General features: G+C 31.0%; 2 protein-coding genes across 3 annotated transcripts; one reads left to right on the top strand and one right to left on the bottom strand.

The window, feature by feature from the left end:
* Positions 1-137: 137 nt before the first annotated feature.
* Positions 138-22,387, bottom strand: LOC112453893 (exostosin-3). Of its 2 annotated transcripts, XM_025014912.1 has the most exons (28): positions 22,130-22,387; positions 21,370-21,498; positions 20,874-21,041; positions 19,813-19,973; positions 19,532-19,695; positions 19,107-19,439; positions 18,650-18,919; positions 18,248-18,559; positions 17,962-18,118; positions 17,701-17,888; positions 17,427-17,581; positions 17,104-17,321; positions 16,783-17,017; positions 16,283-16,533; positions 13,946-14,172; positions 12,951-13,405; positions 12,664-12,832; positions 10,439-10,677; positions 9,814-9,879; positions 3,740-4,280; positions 2,776-3,617; positions 2,486-2,701; positions 2,169-2,379; positions 1,836-2,092; positions 1,619-1,746; positions 1,274-1,550; positions 602-706; positions 138-472 (listed from the first exon to the last, which is right to left on the bottom strand). In XM_025014912.1, exons 1-28 carry the CDS (start codon positions 22,289-22,291, stop codon positions 368-370), a joined length of 6,741 nt encoding a protein of 2,246 aa, XP_024870680.1. In that variant the 5' UTR covers positions 22,292-22,387; the 3' UTR covers positions 138-367. The 2 variants fall into 2 exon arrangements, with proteins under 2 accessions (XP_024870680.1, XP_024870678.1); XM_025014910.1 differs by lacking the exons at positions 9,814-9,879; positions 10,439-10,677; positions 12,664-12,832; ... (14 more) ...; positions 21,370-21,498; positions 22,130-22,387 and adding exons at positions 4,366-4,600; positions 4,784-5,210.
* On the top strand, positions 6,039-8,573 carry LOC112453894 (DCN1-like protein 1). Its single transcript, XM_025014913.1, has 5 exons — positions 6,039-6,129; positions 6,638-6,851; positions 6,943-7,111; positions 7,229-7,442; positions 7,523-8,573. Exons 1-5 carry the CDS (start codon positions 6,127-6,129, stop codon positions 7,685-7,687), a joined length of 765 nt encoding a protein of 254 aa, XP_024870681.1. The 5' UTR covers positions 6,039-6,126; the 3' UTR covers positions 7,688-8,573.
* Positions 22,388-22,679: the final 292 nt, after the last annotated feature.

Raw genomic sequence — 22,679 nt, 5'->3', positions numbered from 1 at the left:
TTGCATATGCACTTTATCTAATATTACACAGAATTATTTTGATTATTTGTAATTATCCTCTCTCATTAAATGTCTTACAAAAATTTAAAATAAAAAAAAAAGATTAATAACATGTAGATAATATTTATCTACTTTTTTCATAATCATTATTAATGCACTTTATCAATTTATAATGACATTTTGACTTGTTATATATATAATTAAATTTCTTACTATACCTTATATTTCCTGTACATATTCTGTAAAATATTCTCCCTAGTTTTCAAATTGTGGACTGCATAAATTGTAAACTGCGTAAAATTGTATCAAAGTTGTACAAATCTTATTCTACATAATATCTACACAAAAATTCAAATGTATTTCCTTTTCATATAAACTTGAAACATTTTTGTTTGTCATGTGGTATTCGTGTTTTAAATAATATCGAATCAGCCCGATATTGTGTATTCAATAGAGGCATATAACCGAACACCTAAAACCAATTATTATGTTAAGTAAAATTTATAAATTTACTTAAATAATAATTATTATTATGTTAGAATCATTTAGATAAATGTAATAAAGCAAAACGTAAAAGCAATTAGCATATAGAATATTTTACCTGTGAAAAGAAGTTGATACATTTATGTCTCTCCTGAAAATGGGTATCATCTTCTGAAAGTGAAACTGGACAACCTGGACATCTGAATGTCCAACGTGATGTTACCTAATGTAGAAACAAGTATTTTAATGTCATGGAATTGCATATTAATACATTCATAAATTTTTGAAGTTTAATTGTATAATTAGAATGCAAACAGAAATATTACGTAATTGTAAAATATTTATAAAACTTGAATCACAAGAGACAAAAAATTTATAATTTATAATTGTGATAGAGTAATGTAAAATAACCGATGAGGTATTAAGAAGGGCTGGCCAGCAGAGGATCAGCTATACAATCAGGCTGAGGAAGTGAAAATGGATCGGGCACGTCCTGAGAAGAGACTAAAACAACATCGTTAGGCAGGCACTGGAGTGGAACCCACAAGGCTCAAGGAGGAGAGAAAGACCGGCGAACACCTGGAGGAGAACCATGTTAAAGGAAATAGAAAGTTCTGGGAAATCCTGGGACCAAGTCAAACACTTAGCCCAAGACAGGGAACGCTGGAATGGTTTCCTGGAGGCCCTATGCTCCACTCAGGAGTAAAAGGAACATATACATATATATATATATATATATATAAATGTAAAATGATCATCGACTTTATAAAAATATATATAAATGTCTTACTTTAACTGGTGGTTTTCTTGTAAGATGAGATATTAAAAAATTCATTGCAATGTCTTCACAGTTCATGTATTCGTCAACTTTATCACGTATAGCCTGTGGTAACCAATGCGTGTATAGATATGTATAATGTTTGTGGATGAAAGCAGCTCCAGTTAAAACCATGGATAGTTCGCACGAATAATTAGAATTGTAATTCCAAGCGTTATGATAATTCTGGTCCCATGCATGAAAGCGACCAGGAAATCCAACTACACGATCTCGATGTTCCCTCCACACTCTGAAGACGTATGTATGATAAATAACAAAAGTTATATGGAATGAAAAGATTGTGAAAAGTCAGCTTACCTAAAACCAAACATGATTTCATCGTGTCTCAAATGAGCATCATCGTCAATAGAAAGGACAGCTTCTGTCTCAATTGCGTCAAATGGAAGGAATCTATTATTCAAACTATTTCTTGGAGCTTTTATAACCTGTTCAGATATATTTGAAAAGTAGTTTTAATGTGAAGTCTGTCTTTAAAAACAGTTGCAGATTTTATAGAATAATAAATTAAAATTACATGTATAGGAACGCCGATATCAGGCCACTTGAGATCTTCTACAGGTGGTTTCGGACTGTTCCACACTACAAGTACTTTGTTCAGATAAGGCAAGCCGTAAAGACGTGCCAGTGAATTTATAAGAACCTGTTCCCTCTCATAGGTTAACATGACAATTGTAAATTGTTCTCTTGGATAGTTTCCTCCTAATGACTCACTAAACTCTTTTCCAGCACCTCCAGCACCTTTACCGATGGGTCGAAAACCCACCTCTGAGCCTATAAAAGAATAAAACATAAGATTAAATATAACATAAGTCTCATGTAACAATAATCTCTGAAAAAATAACTTTACCAAGAAATTTGGCATCGCTGGGAAGAACAGTATCAAAAGGTAATTGCGGATATAAATTAAATGGATCCATCCAATCATTCCAAATTTCATGACCTTGGATTAATAGTATTGTATAATTTCTCTTAAAAGCAGGAGATGGGTATGGCGGTTCTAAAGGACCCAAACTTTCTTCAGCTTCAGGTTCAGAGATGATGGTATCCGATTTTAAAGGCTTTAAAATAAAAGGTAATATAAATTATAAAATTAATTTTGTTCTTTATATTAAAATATATACTACATACTTTAACATAAAAAGCATATCACATTAAAATACATACCACAAAACTTTCATTAAAAACACTAGGACTGGGTGTTTGAGGCGCTGGTAATGGAGGTATACCAAGTCTGTCTCTGACTACTGCTATGGTCGTATCCACTACACCTTGAGCAGTACTCATATAACGCTCCCACATTAATCTACCTTGTCTCCGCATAGTCAAAAGATCGTTGTCAGGAACAGCACGCAATAAAAAGTGCATTTCAGTCACTCTTGCCTAAAGTTACATTTTTGTTAGCTGTATTTCAATAGTGAAAAAGAAATTCGATAATTTGTTACTAGAAAAATTACTTTAGGTAGGAAAATGACTGCTCTCCTCCAAGCAATAACTTCGTTATAACTAAGCACAATCTGATCACCACCGAGAATAACTGGTATTGACCCAGCTCGTAATGCTTCGTACAATCTTGCTTGCATGAACGAAGTTGTCAATAATGTAGCATTACTGGGAGCTAAGATCAGTGCAAATGTTGATTCCTTTAATATAGCTCTTCTGGAAGAATCAGTTCCGCAAAGAGACCAGTCAAGAGTTTCCGCAGGCTTACTCTCCACAGAAGCCGGTATACATTCAAATTGAATGAAAAATTTGTCCAGAGTTATTCCGTTGCTCATATCTTTTAAATGTTGGATAATAAATGCGTCTATATTGTTATCATCGATTATTAATTTTTCCAGATCTACATCGGCGTCGTCAACTTGATATGTCATCGGCGTGCCTATAAAAGTTCTCATTTCTCCTTGGAATGACAGCAAATATTTTCTTCTCGCCGGTAACATTTGTGCGCATTCTTGCCAAACATCTCCGCCAGGTGGTCCCAGAATTGGTGGAACAATTAAATCAAAACCATCGCGAAATTGATTTCTATAAAACGTGGACTGTATTACTATTGCTCTGCCAATATCCAGATTACTGAAGATATTTCCAGAATCCGCAGATAAATCTCTACGTGCAAGATTTAGTAATATGTGATTTCTACCATCTCCACCCCAATAAGGAAGTGCGTGTAATTTTTTTATATCTAAAGGTTTATTATAACGTTGATCATTCTTTTGATGGAGGCTTAATGCTTCACCAACTAAGACTATGTAAACGCATGCCTCTGCTGGATTCCTAGTAAGATGTGGATTATATCCTACAATCAATACAACAAATTACCATAGAAAAATATCTCATAAAACAAAAACGTCTTTAATTGCAATATTATTTATTTTAATATGTAATAATATACTTTATTTATATATCTTTAATACATACCTAGTGTTTGTTTAATAGTCGTTTTTAAAAAACCATCCACATCCCACCCTGGATTAACTACCGAGAATTGATCTGGATCGTACAAGTATACGGGAAAGCCGCTTGTCAATGCACATCTGCTGTGATCGAAACAATCATGCATTCTGCATGATCGCGGATCTGTGCTGGGTAATGTAACTGGCAGGGTGTTAATTAATATTCTCTTAGGTGGTGCCAATTCAGGCATGTTTCTCTCCACCGCCTCTTTCTGCGCCACCTGTGCTTGCTCCACACTTATCTTTAATCTATCAAGATCCGTTTGCTGATGCAGCAACTCCTGCTTTAGCTCGTCTATCTTCTGCGTCAAGCTATTAACTTCGCCCTGAAGTCTTTGCCTCTTAGCGCTCAGGTCTCTCAACTCGTTACTCACCGAAATTTTTATGCGTAACATTTCCTCTATTCTCATCTTCAGCTGTGACGCTTTCATAGATGTGAAATCTTCAAAAGCTTCCAGGGTTGAAAACGTTCTATACATATCCCTATCTGGCGTGTCAGATTCTACCTGAAAGGGTATGATCTCAAAGTTAACACAAAGCGTAGATTAATAATTGTTAAAAGCTTGTATTTGCTTTCTTCTTTAATTATACCTTAGATAAATAATAATGCGTAAATAATGGCACGATAAATAAGACCACAGACGTCAAAATTATTATTCTCGACAACTTGATATGCGCCAACCATTGGCACATCTCCCTCCCAGCTCCATTGTACAACGGAAGTACTCCCTCGTAAGTATTCCCCACCATGTTTATACGGAATTACTACGTATCTTCATCTGTCTAACAAGTACTGAATACTTCCGTCTAGCATTTTCTCAGATTTCTGCAAGCGACATTACATAAACATTAGAGAGTAACTTCATGAAATGAAGTTCCACTTATAATTTCATTTTGCATCAAAACAAAACAGTTCTTTTTTCATCAAAGCAGAATTACTCGCAACACTTTAATCTAAGAGGAATAAACTATAAAAATACACAAATTACATGTATTACATTAATAATACCTGCCACACTAGAAACCGACATCGAGATTAAGACCAGGGATTTTATCAGAGCGTATCACAATGATGCCGTTGGTAATCTACGCGACCTCGCGGTCTCCTCCGTCTTTCCGTCAACCGGATCGAAAACATCACGAACCGGAGTAATCTTGACGAGGAGCACTTTCGACGGGGTCACATTCTACGTCGCCCGCGGTCGCGTCCACGCGTCGAGGTTAGCGCCGAAAGACGCGTTTCACTCGCACACGGTGTCCATCCGATATCTCATATCTCCGCTCTCGCGGGATCCAGCGTATCCGCCCGATCCTCCCAGCGCTCCTGAAATCTCAGCGCGCCGGAGTCGTGACTCGCGTAAAACGTGGCGAACCGCGTGCGTGCGGCTGTCCAGTACTCCACACTCCACTACTCGACTACTCCAGTGAGGTGTCCGAGAGTTTGTCTGTGCTGCGTGCCCTCGCCCCTCGACCCCCGCCTTTTTCGTCGGACCGTCGAAAGTCGAAAGCCCCTGTACACTACCGCCAGTACATCCATTTACAAAATTGGTACTACGCTGCCACGTTTATTTTCCGACACTGCCGATAAAACATTATTTTACGCGCTTTGTATTTCATCTCTGCAAATGTATAAGAAAATGCAAATTGAATAAGTCCAAAATGCATTTAATCTGACATTCTTTTTTGTCTTTTTAACATGGAAATTTCTCATACACAGCGTTCACTAACGTTAGATTCACTCAAATTACAAATTATATGAAAATTAGGTACAATTTTTCATGTTCTCAATTTCAAAATCAAAGTAATTATGTCTAATCTTAATTTTGAGGCGTAATATAATTTATATGCATTATAATATATTATAGAATGACATTTATGTAATAAAATAAAATAAATTATACATATATTGCAAATAATTTACAAAGTGCATTTAAATGACAATTGTCATAGGAAAAAAAGCAAATTTCGTAAGTAAAAAATATTAAGTAAATAATAAATTATTTATCTTATATTTCTCTACGGTCATCGTCTTTATGTAAAACCGTGTCCGCGACATTCAAAAAGACAATTGTATTCTTTTAGATCTATATTCCGCTCTCAGGTTTCTCTCTGCTGTAAATTTATATTAGCGAAGACTTGAATTCGATTTAGTGGAGACTCGAACCCGATTTAGCGGAGACTCGAACCCTATTGATGGAGATTTATCAATCGAGTGACAGCGACTCTCAGTAGCGACCTCAGCGACTCTGCGTCAACCTGTCCGAGGCCGTCGCCGACATGCGCATGTTCATGTCAAGCGTAGTGCGAGGGGAATAATATTTTGGCTTTCGGGGGCCTAAAATTAGCCGGAAAATGGTAAGCTTTTCGGGAAAAGCGCGATTGTACGCCAACAAAATTACGCTTGTGTCGCGTTATCGGTCGACCAGGTCCGTCCCCGCGTTCGGGACTTCCGCGTTTTCATCGTCGAGCTATCGGAATAACCTATCTCCGCGCTACCAACGTTAATGGTGTTTTCCACGCTGAACGTCAGCCTCGTCGTCCGGGACGACGCGAGAGGCGACGCGGGGCCTCGCTTTTCCCGCTTTAAAAATATGGTCACTTTAGAACACCGTCTGACGCGACGCGAGACTGTCGACGTACCGAAGCGTCCTTTGAATGACGCGAGCTGTAGTTTTTGCACATATAATGACTCTCGTTCGGAGAGCCAAAGTAATTGTTTAAATTAAGATTGTATAACATACTGTTAGTATATTTAATTATGACAGTGAGATTCAGACTCGTGTATTGGTGTCACTTACACTTTTACCGCTTTGATAGTTAAATAAATTTGTAAGATACAATATTACATACCACTTTGTTGCAGCATAAGTTAAAATTTTCACAAAGGGACAAAGTGAAAAAATTTATAACATTTACACAAACTGGGGAGCAAACTGCGATATATTGTTTAGCCCAAAATGATTGGAAACTGGATCTGGCAAGTGATAACTACTTTCAAAACCCAGAAGCTTATTACAAAGAACCGAAAAATTCGGTTGACAAAAAGAAACTAGAAATATTGTACAGCAAATACCAAGGTAAGATTGTCACAACGATATCAGTTGCAATATACATTACACGTTATTCATTTTAAATATTGTAAAAAATTATAAGCATTATCTGTCATAGATCCAAGTGAACCCAATAAAATTACGGCAGATGGCATCATGAAATTTCTTGATGACTTGAATCTAAGTCCTGAGAGTAAATTAGTTTTAATTATTGCGTGGAAATTTCGTGCCGAAACACAGTGTGAATTCACTAAAGACGAGTTTATGAATGGAATGATGGACTTGGGGTAAATATTAAATTTCCTTGAAATATGTCTACAAGAGAGATTATTAAAACTAACGTATCTTATATTTTTCATTACAAAACATGTAAATGTGACTATTTTCATACGTGTTATTTTCAGTGTGGATAGTATAGATAAGCTAAAAGCTCGGTTAGGTAGTTTAGAAAATGATTTAAGGGATCCTCTCAAATTCAAGGATTTTTATCATTTCACATTTAATTACGCAAAAAATGCGGGACAGAAAGGCTTAGATTTGGATATGGCGATCGCGTATTGGAACATTGTATTAGACGATAAATTTAAATTTCTTCAATTATGGTGTCAATTCTTACAGGTAAGCAAATTTCGGATATTATTGTTTTTAAAATTTATTTCTGGCAAGTTACTTTAAAATAATCAACTGATGTATTCTAGGAACATCACAAAAGATCAATTCCAAAAGACACGTGGAACTTACTGTTAGACTTTGCACTTATGATCAATTTGGACATGAGTAATTATGATGAAGAAGGTGCCTGGCCTGTATTAATTGATGATTTTGTAGAATGGGCACAACCTCGAGTTCGTCAGTCTCTCTAACGATTTTCTTCTTTTTGTAACATTCTCTCACACGTGATAATTTTATTTATTCATTTATAAAAGGTATATTTTTCAAGTTACTTTGTGAAATAATATTTTTTCCCCAATAACATAACATCGTTTTGCTTTTAAAAGTGATCATAGACAAATTGATGCACATAATATAACGAATCGTAGTATACACTATATAGCATCCTGTAATATGCATTTTCAACATTTTACAATATATCGCTTCGGTAGATATGATTTCATTTGCTAAAATATGCAAAAAAAGAAATGTGTTTTGAGTGTGCTTAAAAAAATTACAGAGTTATTTACTTATTTATTAAGTTCAATTTGTGTGAAATCTACTAACCAAATAGGATATACAAGATTATCACTTGTAAAGTAATTTAATTAGGACTTTTGATTTATCTTCGAAAAAAAAAATAAGCATTGCCTTGAAGTTGATCATATTGTACAAAGTAATATGATGTGTGGGATGTTTATTTACATGTGGGAATATAACAGAAAGTTGCTCAACCATACTACCATCGGTAGTATTTGCAAGCAATTGAAAAAAAAAGAAAGAATACTTCTCAACGTTCTTTTAAAGTAATGTATCGGAAGCAAAATTGGAAGAGAAATTAGTCGATACGTTCCTGTAGATAGTAATTTCTAGAAATTGCGTTGTTGAAAATTGTTATTAAATAAATTCTACGATACTCTATTACGCGACACTTAAAATGTACATAAAAGTATAAAGAGAAAGAAATCTGTATTTTAGACATTATACTATTTCGGCATCGTTCTATTAATTTTTTTTATATTCAATCAGGTTATAATGATGAACAAAAAAAGAGAAACTTATTTCTCGTATGTTAAAAAAGGATTATATATGATATATGAAACATTATATAAATATTGTTCTAGAAATCTAGAGAGATAGTATATAAATTTTTTTACGAACTTAATATAGATAATAATTTTTATTTTTGATTATATGGCACAACTTTGTTTATTAAAATTATCATATAAAGTCACATGTGAATATTGTCGTTACAGATTTGATTCTCTTAACAAGTTTGTCATAGGTATTTTGTATGTTAGACATTATCCCTTGTAACTACATACATGAAAATTTAGCAGCAATATATTCAGATTTTTATCTACACAAAGTGTATGAAGATTATAAAGACGTCATAATGTAAAAAATTATGTACTATCACCAATTGAAAAGATCGTTAGGAAATCAAAATATTGTAGCTATATATATATATATAATATATATATATATAATATTATAAAGCTATAAAGCAAAAACTTTCGAATAAAATTGTCTCGTCCACGCGTTTTTTGATTATATTTTATAAGTATAATGTGAAATATAGACGATGGAAGAAAATCTCAACCGATATAAAACACTATAAACTTATTGTAATATGTAGTTACATATCGCCAGGGATGTACGTTTACGCAATGCTAAACTCATTCACAGAGGAACGTACCATCATTCGAAATTTATGATTTTCGGATATATAAATTATTTCCTTAATAGTTTCAGCATTGTGTAGACAATAAATTGTTTTATCAGACTTAGAGGAGAAACAGGAAGTACATTGTACATAATGTAAATAAATATATCAGTCTTAATCTATTCAGTTTGTCTGTTTAAACAAACTGCTGAATAAATATACACCACATTTTTGTGTATATTATCTCTACATATGTGTTTAAATAAAAAGTTCTGCTAAAAGTGTACAATTATATTTTGCGTATTACTTATGTGTAAGTTAGAAAGATAATTATTTTATTTTGTAACTTTATAGTCGGTAAGAAATAAAATACGTTTTAGTATTTAGTTTCAAAAATTATTACAATTTACAAGATTTTTTACATTTGCATGAAATCCCATTATGGCCACTGCAATGTGCATCAGAGGAATATAAGAAAGCTAACTCGTATTTATTAGCTTGTGTATTGTAACAATTCTTTAATACATCCTGAATGTACCAGTTGCATAATGATTCCAATCTATCAATAGTCGTCTGCGTCATATATTTTTTCAGTTAGAAGAAATTAATATTCGTGTTCACATTTTGTCGTTTAGTACTCATTAAAGCATAGATCTCTCCAAATTTACTTACCTGAGCTATGACCAATCCATGATTTAAATTATTGACGGTATGACTGTGCGAATCGAACAAAGTGACCTGTGGATAAAACTTGGATCTTACTGTTATTTATACAGGATAATTATTAATTATATGTCAATAATTTAGAAAGTAAGTTTACAATTCAAAATAAAAAAAACGTGCTATATATGATGATTTATTTATGTGATGGACTTAAATATGGACATATAATTAAGAATCATCCTGTATAATTGAATTCGATTCTAGCTGACGTGCTTACCTTACTGGTATTCTCTTGAAATATAAACAATATAGTACGTCCGCATGTGATAAGCAGCATAAATAAAGTATGAAATTTCGGAACTTTATACCATTCATATAAAAATGTGTTTATATTTTTGTATAGGCTTGTTTCTATCTCCTCGTGAAAGATATTGAACTTCTATGACAAAGGTATTATATTATGTTATCTAAATGTAAAATATATACTATACTCAAAAGATTGTTCTATTTATTCAGATAGAAATGCAACTGGATGGGAAATCAGTAAGAATTTTTTTAACTGTGAATATTAATAAGAAAACACATAAAAATTTATATATTAGAATATGACTTATTTTAAATATTGCTATCGTACCCATTCTTTTAATATATTTAAACTCTTGCCCCCATGTTTTAAAGCATCTTCGGTATTCAAGTATGGATGTGATATAAGTCTTTTCTTAACAAGCCACGCATGAGTTGTATTACCCTCTATCATCGCCTCTGCCATAATAATATTCAATCTCGGACAATTTTCTATATCATAAATTGATAGATTTCCTCTTGATATTCGTACAGCCACAAGTAAACATATAAGTGTACAAGCTTCACTTACTGGGAGTTATTCAGTATACCAAAAAATCAGCATTATTGATACTTGGTGTATACAGATATTCTCAATATCGTTATAAATAACAAAGTATAATTACTTTTTTGTCCTGGTGGATAACGGCTTTGCGTAAATTCAGGATGATACCACAATATATCTACTTCATTATTAAAACACTCTTTCACATATGACGGGAAGTGATAGCTAAATAATGGTGGTAAAGTCATAATTACAAAAGTACCTCTTATTCCGTGTATTTCTCATTACTTATTAATTTTGTTACCAAATACATCTCTTTGTGATTCATATTTATGTCCTTTATAAAAAGGTTTGATATAGTATATATATATATAGATATATGTGTGTGTCAAGACATTTTGGATGCCAAAATTTTGTACGATAGTTTGGGTTACGATTCGTATATAAGATACTAAAGAAAAACAATTGTGGTGATGAAAAATAGCTACATTCAGCAGATGCAAATCAAGCAATTGAATCGATTGATTGAGAAAAATATAATTTATAATAGAGTATTTTTAAAATAATAATTGATATCTGAAAACAACTTGTTTAATGGTTTTGTTACGTAAATAGTTACGCAATGAGAAAAACAATACAATTTTCTTATCATATGGTACTTTAAGATCTGTTTTCCAAAAAATAACCCCATCTTACCTAATTATGAGAAAATGAATACAAAAAGAAAATTGTTATTTAATATTTATTATACTTTATAATAACACATTTTATTAATTGAATTTCTCTTTATAATGACATTCTTACTTAATTGCAGTGACAATTGACATATATCAATCAATTGATTGTTTCAAAACAATGATTTTTTTAAGTGATATAAATTTTATCATTATCTTTTATAAAAAAGCATTTTTTCTATGAATGATTATTTTAGCATTTAAAAGCAATGAATATATAAAATTCAATTTCCAATATGTACTCGCGTGCGAACGTGTATATGTTCCTTGATAATGTACTTTTTATTAGATATAAGATATAAAAGTATCTGTGTTAGACATGTAAATAATATATCACTTTACAATTATAAAATTAATAGTCTATTCAAGATTAGTCGTTATATACGTTGTATATGCCCAAGATGACACAAAATAGTGGAAATATATCTCATGGATATAAAAACAAAAGACATATTTATATATTTACATATATAATTTACTGTAAAAATAGAAATATAGTAGAAGTCAAATGAGATACATTGTATTGTAATAGAAAGTGATATTTCATGACACAATGTTGGTAAAAATTCAAATTTCAAAAAGGCATTGATAGCGTTCTTTGTAAAATACAATATCAAAAAATTGAGTTTTTAATTAAGTACTCATTCAAATTAAAGTCTTTAGTTTTTTTTAATAATATTAAGTATATTATAGTTTTCACAAATGAAATATTTTATCATTTATGTCACTTATATTTATCTTTTGTAAAATTTTAATCAAATTTTTTTTCTATTTTTACTTCCATTAAGCAAATCATATGCGTATATACGAATATGATTTGAAGTCAGTTTAGCACTGCAGTTAGTCTTCTAAATCATTAGTTTATTATGAATAAATTTGTGTTTTTCTAAACGTATATTACACCTGACTTTTATTTGACAAAAATGTCTCTTGTCTGTCACTGTTATTATTACAAAGATGTGTTGGAAAATCATTTTCATAAATCGTCTATATCATACTTTCACACATTGACCTCATAAAATCTGAAAGCAACATATAGTTTTTTGTATTATATAGGATACAGGATTGTGTAGCAATTAAATCCAATTATACTTTCTTCAACGTTTAATCAAACAAATAATCATGTAGATGTATTGTAAAGAGTGGGTGGAAGTAAAAAAACTATTTGTAATTTATCATATTTATTATCAAGTACTTTCTTTAATTTTAAATTAAAATAAACAATACTCACCGGTGATCAGAATGATCTATATGTAGTTGGGTAACGTGTTGGTATACTTGTGGTGAGAAAACGTGACCAATGGTCCCATCCCAGAAGTTTTGCAATTTCAATGCACTTTTCATCAATTTCTCTCAGTGGTTTTTCTTCATAATAGCGTGTCAATAATTTCAAGTAACGTCCATAGTGATTATTGATGTGCGCATGCCATAAAGATAAAATAATAACCTAGAGAAGAGAAATAGAAATAAAATCTTACTCATTATTTTATAGTATTTTACTTGTTAATTATCTATCGTTTATTTGAGTAAACATAATATATTTAATAAATAACATTATTGTTTACCTTATTATCAGTAGGTTCAGCGAATTTCTGTACTTCTTGCCAGTGATGTGTAACACTTTCAAGTAAATGTTCAAAAGATCCATCTCCCTCTCCAGTTTTTGTTCCATGTACATACAATCGCGCCAATGCACAACCTTTCTTCACTAATCCTTCAATCAAACTATTCTTTTGCTTTTCCATAGTTACTTTGATTTTAGCCGCATCAGGACGCTGATCGTTTTTCAATCCATAATATGCTAATAACTTATCTTGATCAATATTTGTGATCACAGAATCAGCAACTGTTATTATTTGATTAGCAAACACAATAGCGTTTTCTGAAAGATCGTTCTGCGGTATATGTCGTCGTGTTTCAGAAGAATCTAAAGATGTCAACATGGCTGTGTGGACAGGTAAATGATCTGAGAAGGCGCCTTTCAATTCTCCATATAGCGAATTGGTGTGATCACCAGGTTCTGTTATGACAAGAACATATTTCATTAATATTAATTCGTAAAAATTTTCAATTAAATGTACAATATATGAAAATAAATGTCACATATATTAAAGGCTACGTTTACATACATGTAGATATTTATGTTAGATTTGTTATATTATAATTATATGATAACAAATGTCAGAGTTTTCAAATAAATTATATATGCTGTTAATGTAAATAATCTGTTTATCAAATATAGTAAAAGAATAAAAACTGTAATCATGGATACATATTTGACATATATAAATATCTGTAGAAAGTTAGATAAATGCAACAATTGCAATTACATGCTCAAAGGTACACATGTATCTTATATGGTACAAAAAAGGACATGGATACATAAATGTTCACATCTTAAATTCAACCCAACTTACTTATAGATGGTGCTATTGGTAGAATATAAACCGGAAAAAAAGATAAAAAATATATATGTGATAATACTAATAAATTACTCTAAATATCTATTATATCTATTGTACATCTATATAAACATTTAAATATCTAAATGTTAGATTACCAAATTTAGCAAGGTAATTGCATTTTATATCTCTTATTGCTTCCTGGTATTCATCCCACTTTGTAGTTTTCTCTTTCTCAGATTTAGTAGTAGGGCTGACATTTTTCTTGGCAGGCTCAGATATGATGTATTTAAATACATGACTATCCACCTTCTTTCCAATATCATCTTTACAGAAAGTCAATGTACCTTGAAGATAACTACCAGGGGTAGCGTATTTGGATACTCTTTGCAAAAAGAAAAGAAAAATATTTAATGTATATTAATTAAGATCAAAATTATATATTTTAATCATAAACATAGCAGTTTTGTTATTTTCTGATTTTTTAATTATATGTATTACATGCTGAAGCCAGATAGAACAAGAAAACAAGTTGAATACTGTAAGAAGAACGGAACAGTAATTATAATATACTACGGAAAATAATATTATCGTAAAGAAATAATACATTCCATTTATATCAAATATACTGGCATGTTACATTAACATACAATTCAAAAGCGTAACATATATGAGAAGTCAAATAATTTCCTGTAGAATAAAATATTCACAAGTAATTGGACAATAAAGCTTGAAAACAGTTATACAAATATAAATATAAAATCTATGAAGAAATTTTTTTAATTTGTAACATTTTTGAAAAACAGATAATGTCAAATTAGTTGAAAGTAGTAGAAAAAGCAAGTAGTTTATTTTTTAGTACGTAGGCAAATTTTTTGTATATATAAGTTTGATCTATGTGTATTGTTTCAATACATGTACATGTGATATATGTTGATGTATTTGTTTAATATTTAAGAATAAAAAAATAGGAATAAAAATTTGCCTATGTTTTTAATTATATATCTTTCCTTGCAGTAAGCAATATCCTGATACCTCGTGTATAATATTTTGATTAAGCATAGACATTATCAGCATGCATTTAAAAATGTGTCGTCATATAATTGAGTAGCAAATGTTTTTGATTTTAATTAAAGCTTTTAAAAATGCAAAGTATATATAAAAATTGTATTATAAACTCACTTGTTTTCAGTGCTGCAATGTAAGATAAAAAAAAAGTTATCTTAGTAGCACTTTAGCACTAAATAATATATTATTTTATCAAATACCTCTAAATAAATGTCATAGAATTTATATATATATTTTTCTTAATCAATTTGACATCGATGTTTTCTTACAAGTGTGTGTGCGTGTATGCGTATGTGTATGTGTCCACAGTTTTTCTTATTTACAATTGATTCATAGGCATATAGATATTTATAGATAAGAAAGAAATTTTCAAAAAGGAAAAATGATGATAAAACTACCTTATTTAAAGACGTTTTATTTCAATAAGATTTTAATATAAAAATTAGTTACTCAATATTAAATATAAAATGTTTAATGTTAAAAAGATTTATATAAAAAGAATTTCCAACACTTTTTTACTAAGGAAAATACGACTCCAAATTGATGAAAGAAAATGTATGTAAATTTTATGACATCAATTTATAAACATCTTACATATATATAAAATATTAAAAATATAATATTCATAAACGTTTCTTTATGTGCATATACATACATATGCATAAAATGTATAATACATATTTTTTCATAAAAAACGTTTATATGAATATTATTATTCATGTAAATAATATTTAGCTTGCAATCAAATAAAAATTACTGACTAAAGTCAAACAATATTGTACATTCAATCAAACATACTACCAGAATGCAACAGATATTAATTTTCAATTCGTAAAATTATTAAGAGTTTATATACAAAATATTTTTATATACAAAAAATATAAAATTTTGCATAGAATATTTTAAGCGTACAGTTTATCAATGTAAAAAAAATCAAATGTATGTGATAAAGATTTAACAGTACAAATCAATAAATAATATATTTCTAATGTATATCATAAATTTTTAATATATGTGATGTAAAGTATATGCAATGATGAATATGATGCATAATGTGTACAATATAAAAAATATGTGTGTAAAGATGAAGTTTGCATATTTAAGTTAAAACTTTGATATATAAAATAATCGATTTTTTAATAATCTATATTAGTATATCAATAATTTTTTAATACAAAATGTTGCAATAAAAAATTTTAAATAAATATTTTGGAAGTTTTCAGTTCAAATTATAAAATTTTCTTTATAGATAACTTTCAGAGTTGCAGAGATTAGTCTTATACAAATAATTACTAAATATTCAACTATATCTATTATTATGATCGACAAGAAATTTAGAAATGTCAAACTAATTTATATCTATAACACAATAATGCAAATATTAAGAAAAAAAGTTTACATATACAGATATATATGTAGACACTTACTTGCTTTCGTTGGACAATGGAGCAATATACAAAGGAAGAATATGACCAGGTGGAATAGATGCAGCAACCATTTTTTTTCCACCAATAATAGCTTGCGATTGATTGGCATAAATGTCCAAATTAATTGGTGTACTGAGCTTCTGACTCAGAAGTAACGGCATGTCTGTTAATCTTTCCAATAAATCCTTTTTCTCATGACGTACATGCATTTTCAAAGTGTAGTCTCCCTTTTCTAATTTGTGAATTGTATACTGTAACAGATTAATATTATTTTCATACGAAAATTAAAACACTAAGCCAAGTTCTATATTTATATCGTGGAATTATTATATTATTGTAAAAAATATACAATCCTAAATATATTTTCTTCGTTAAAGAAATATTATATCATATATTAATTATATATAAAAAAGTTACAATACTTCAACGCGAAAAATCTAATATAACGTTTTGTAACATGTTTTAATTAAATATTTAATTTAATAATTTAAAAAACTCACTTTAGATGGATATGCATCTCCACAACTTATTAGTTGTTTGTTGCAATCGTAAATCATCCACATTTGACTTTCATACTCGCTTTCATACAACAAATCACTAAGCAATGCAGCATTTGGTGTGACCTCAGTTGATTTTGCCGAGTGGAATGTATATGTTAGTTGCAATTCATATATTTGTCGTGATGGCGGAATAATATCACGTGCTCGTAAAGGAGCAATTTTCGATTCGTTAGGCCTATAATATTGCATGGTAAAATGTATCTCGTAATCATTAGTGTAAAAGTAATTATAGATATGATGCAAATTTTAAATAAAACGTACTTTAAGACTTGAACAGATGTTTTTAGAGAGATGTTAGGTACAACTTCTTCATTTCGAAGAGAGCTACGTAATTCAAGGCGATTTATGCCGTCTCCAGACAGCATTGTAAGATTACCATTTATCATATGAATTCCATGAAATTCTATGGAATAATCGATAAACATATCGCCTAGATTTGCCCAATATTTCGCGATAACTACTTCTAAAATTAATCCACCCTAAAAAAATAAAGGTAACATTAATGTATAAAAACATAAACTAAATGAATACAAATTGAGCTTTTTAAAATGTATTTATGTATTCTTAATATAAATTTTTTATACCTGAACAGCAAATGGTTGAACAGTTTCTGATTGAGATGTCACGCTGATTATTCTGTTAACTTCAAGAGTTTTACAGGCTAAACGAGGTTTTAATTGAACAGTGTGCATCACAAATCTACCAGTTTTATCCTTTTCTGTGCTTTTTAATCTGAGAACTAATTCAAACAAAAAAAAAACACATGAAATATACTATATATAACATTATTTAAATTATATTAAACAATTACACGTGTGAAACAGCCTTGCCATGCTTTTTCATACATGATCTCCTTACCTGCCCAAGTAGCATCTTCTGGAACAAGAATAAAATGACGCTGAATTGTATTTGGTTTAAATAAAACATTTGTATATGTTAAGTCTGGCAGAAGTGCAGTCTTCGGTATTGTCATTGGCTGGACAACAGTTACCGGAATTTGGAATACTGGTCCTTTCGCGATATTAGTTACGTCATATGCTCGTACACTGAAAGTTGTAAGTACAAACTGTTGCAATCATTTTAAAATGTTTAATACAATAAAAAAATATATTTTTTTACCTAGTGGCATGAACACCTTCTGGTAAATTAGTAGCTTCAATTCTAATAGCAAAAGCACGAGGCATATGCATCAAATCCAGATGTGTTGGAAATTGGACCCAGGAAGCATCACATACGAGTGTCAGCTTCAGATTAAAATCAATTTTGCGTGCTGGATCTACAAAAAGACAAAAATTTGTTTACATAAAAGACATTATTTTATATATTATTTATTCTAGAGAATTCTGACATCAGGATAATAAAATAAAAAAGGACAATTGCAAAATATCATTATATGCGATGTTACCTATATTTTCGCTATTTATAAATACTGGTTCAACCGTAATTGCATAATCCTTTGGGCGATCAATTACACCTGTTCTCATATGAATGCCTTTAGAATTATTAACACCGCAATTGACGGCAAAGCGTACGTCTCTTTCAGGAGCCTCACAACACGAGACGAGATTATCAAATGCACGTTCGACTTGCAACAGACCAGAGCCTTGTGCAAATGGATCTAAATTAGGTATATAAAGAGCGGTATTTTCAAGAGCCCTCTTTATACTATAAGGAGAGTATAAATAACCCTTGGCAAGAAGACCAGATATAAGAACCGCTGAAATATAGAAATTTAATATAAAAATATTTTTATATAATCATACCTATAGATATCTTTCAATATGTAAAAAGAAATTTTGATATATACCAACTGCCCCAGTGACATGTGGACTTGCCATACTTGTACCATTCATAAGCTGACTTTTCCTGAGAGTAAAATTTGGAACGCTGGTGATGGCACCTCCTGGTGCACATACTGTTACACCAGCACCTCCATCTATCATTGGACCACGGGAGGACCAAGTATATGGCATGCCTGGCATCTTTTCTCTTAAAGAATATTCAGCTACCATCATATCAGGTGACACATAAGCACCAACGCTAATAATACTGTTTGAACTGATGTCTGGAGGAGTTCCTATATATTTTTTAAAGTATTTGGATATAAGACATAACGCATTAAAATATTAACTTTTTGAATATACTTTATATTTATAATATTAATACAAATTGCATTAGGCAATAAAATTGATTCTAAGAAGCTGATACAACAGAGAGTATACATGAAAAAGAGAGAACTAATAATAGAATTTTATTATATTTACCAATGGTACACAAAGCTGGTCCAAGATTGCCAGCAGATGCAACCCAAGTTACGCCATATTCGTCAATAACTTCGTTCATTAATTCTCCTATTCTACCTGTATTTGACCAATGAGCATGTTCTCCGTAGCTCATGTTTATGACATGAATCTTTTCCTTACGTTGCATTATGTGGATCATAGCTCGTACAACGGAAGTCCCTGTTTCCATTGTGCCAATACGTCCATCACCAACAGTTAGCGAAATAATCTGGGCTCCTGGTGCCACACCATTCAATTCTGGATTATCAGGGAAATATGCAGCTGCGATTGATGCCACATGTGTTCCATGACTCGCTATAATAAAATTCAATTGAAAGAAAAAACTTAATAGAAAAATCGACATTTAATTTTACAAAACTTTAATACGGTTTTTTTATCATACTTACAACATAAGCTGACAATTTCTAATGTATTGCCTTCATCGTGGATATTAATACTAATATTTAACTGGTCTTCTTGAGTGAGAGGAGCAAAATCTCTTGTGACAGAATATTCACCAAGAAAAACACCAGTTTCCAGATTACCCACTTCAGAAGTATCAATACATGCTCTGTCATGGAAAAAATAAGCATCAAATTAAACAAGTAAATATAATGCAAATAACTTAGATTTCGAACAAACAGGTATGTGCATATTTAAGCTTATCACATACTCGGAATAGGATTACCTCCAAATGTTACCATCGTGGAAAACAACGCAATCGTAAGTAGGTCCTACGTCGCAATACTTTTTTTCAATATTGTTCAATACTTCAACTCGAGCTTCAAATTCTTCCTTTTGCAGTCTTTCTTCCGAAGTCGATAATTGTGGATTTTTGCTCTCAAATTCCTACGCACATCGTATAATTTACCATTAATAATTAGCTAATTATTAATAAAAAGTTAATAATGTATCAAAATACGCTTAATTTGTAAATAAACAATACACAAACAAGACAATAAACATTTTAACAATGATACAAAACTTCTGCTTATAATAATTTAATTCGACATATAAAACATATTTTTAATTATAACATATAAAAAATTTTTCTACATTGTTAATAATATACTTTTATATATCTTCAATTTCTTACATTTTTAAATATTTTTCCTCTTGCACTTATAAATTAATATTTAAATTATGTACTATTAAAATATCACAAAATTAATAAGAATACTACACATATATGTGTGTAACGTCCTTATAACAGACTTAAGTAGATATTATATAATGGAATCAATGCCTTTACAACAGATCAATCTGCCAAATACAAATATAGCATTAGATACGGACCACTGTGACGTGTTGTGAAACAGTGGCCTCAATTAATTGCATGGTTTGACATGCTCACGGCACTCCTATCTTTGGATCACATGGACTAAAATTCTAATTATAATGCCAATTAAAGATATTTCTATCGATTTCCAGTAATTATTGCGATACGTCAATAACATTATGATTATATATACATCAAGAGGAAAAATAGCAACTTGACATTGTAAAGCATTGAAAATTTATAATAGATAAATCTCGAAACATCAAAGAATGAGATGGATAATTAATAGCAAAAAGATTTAACATTGAGATGACGAATGACTCTGACTTGTAATCAACAGATCCTGCATACAATCCTATATATGTATGCTTCGGTTTACGAGATTGTTTGGAAAGTTTTAAAGATGTATTATTCATTTCGGAAACAAATAAAAAGTATTAGTGTATTGTCATTATATAAAAATATTATACCTGTAATCGTCTGGAAGCTTCTGCAAAAGCTGTTTTATGTCCATCATCCCAAAGACGCTTCTTACGTTCTGCCACCACTCTTTCCTTAAGTTTTGTAGGATATAACGAATACAGATTCTTTAAACCAATATGATATTCTCCACTAGGGTTATTCCAATTAGATGGAACCTAAACATCAAATATTGCAATTCGTATATAATGTGTGTGCTCTTGTAATAAATATAACAGTATATTTCATTATAATTAAAATTATATGACAATCGAGATGACAATGTATGTATCTTTATATCTTGCATATATTGCTATGACTTTTGTATTAAATCTGGTTGGTTTTATATTAAACTGGCCAGTTTAATGGCTTTTATTTGTGTTTACTCATACTTCTGACAATTTAAAATTCTAAAAGCAACATTATAGGTTATGAATAAAAAATATTCACTGACTTTTCATACATAACTCAATCTTTCCTAAGTAACAGAAAAATGTATAAACATACCTTTAATTTACGGCCAGTCAGGCCAATTATATATCCGTCTGGTGCTTGAACAACTTTGCTAGTATCTACATCCCCAGCTCCGCTGCAGTCAAATCTCTCAATAATTTTTGGTTTTCCATCTGAAGTCACCTAAATCCCATATACATTGTATTTATAGATAATAATATCAATTTTTTTTATTAAAATTATGTAAAAAAATTTTACATTGTTATAAAGATACAAATTTAATAAAAGCTACCGAGAGTACAGTACATAAAAGAAAAAAATGATAATTATACACCTTTAAAATTTACTAATTGAACAAATATAATAATATATTGACAAAGATCATGGCATAATGTGAGAGTGGCTGTAAATTTCAAATTACTGTGACAAAGCTCAGTCAGGTTTATTAATAGATTTTAAGATGTCATTGACATGACAAAGTTCAGGCAGCTTTCTGACAGTTTAATAGGACAGTCAATAACAAATTCTCATAATGTGACATTGGGATTACGAACGGCATGACTGTTATCTTTCAAAGGATATAATTGGTGAGATACAGGGGGCCATTCTCGGATCAGTAAGGAACGAAAAAAGAAAAAAGGCAAGAAACGTTATCCATTATCGAGTCTACGTCTACCACTACTCCAAAACTTCGCACTCGCATTTAGGGGAAAGGGCGGTCCTTTCGGGCGAGAGGAATTAGCGCTTTTGAGGAAGGCGTGTCGAACGAAATAACCAATGCTCTCGTGGATTCACCCTCGCTGACTGCGCTCACCTGCATACCCGGGGCCCCGGGGTCCACCCCCGAGTCGAGGATCGCAATAACGACACCCCGGCCATCGTACTCCGGATATTTGGTGATAAACTGAGTGACACCCGTCTCTTTCTTAGGCAGCAGGCCCCAAACAGGAAAGTTACAATCGATGATGTCTGCCATGTTTCGAGTGCCACTGCCACCGTGACTCCGTGACTGCAGGAAAACCACCCGAGATGTTCCTTTGTACTGCCGTAGTCTTATATATCAATCGAAGAATAGACTCTGCGCCTGCGTGCGCGCCAGTTGGATGCGCCAGGCTTTGAGGTTAGGTTTTTAGGTTAACGGCGGACGGTACGACGGTTTTCGATTAATTTATGCAGCGTTAATTTCATTTTACATTAGTTTTATTCTTGTACAGATAGAGGTATTTCACAGATAAAACTGCAAAACTTCATTTTTCCTATAGTTTTCACTTGCATGAATAATAATAATCATGGAAATGTAATTTTAAACTCGAATATATTATCTGCAATAATATTCAATAAAAATATATTTATAAATTGGATAC

The sequence above is a fragment of the Temnothorax curvispinosus genome, unplaced genomic scaffold (assembly GCF_003070985.1).
Source record: "Temnothorax curvispinosus isolate PA1 unplaced genomic scaffold, ASM307098v1 QBEX01004747.1, whole genome shotgun sequence".
NCBI lineage: Eukaryota > Metazoa > Arthropoda > Insecta > Hymenoptera > Formicidae > Temnothorax > Temnothorax curvispinosus.
The sequence above is the reverse complement of the archived record's forward strand: the minus strand, read 5'-3'. Positions and strand labels throughout refer to the sequence as shown.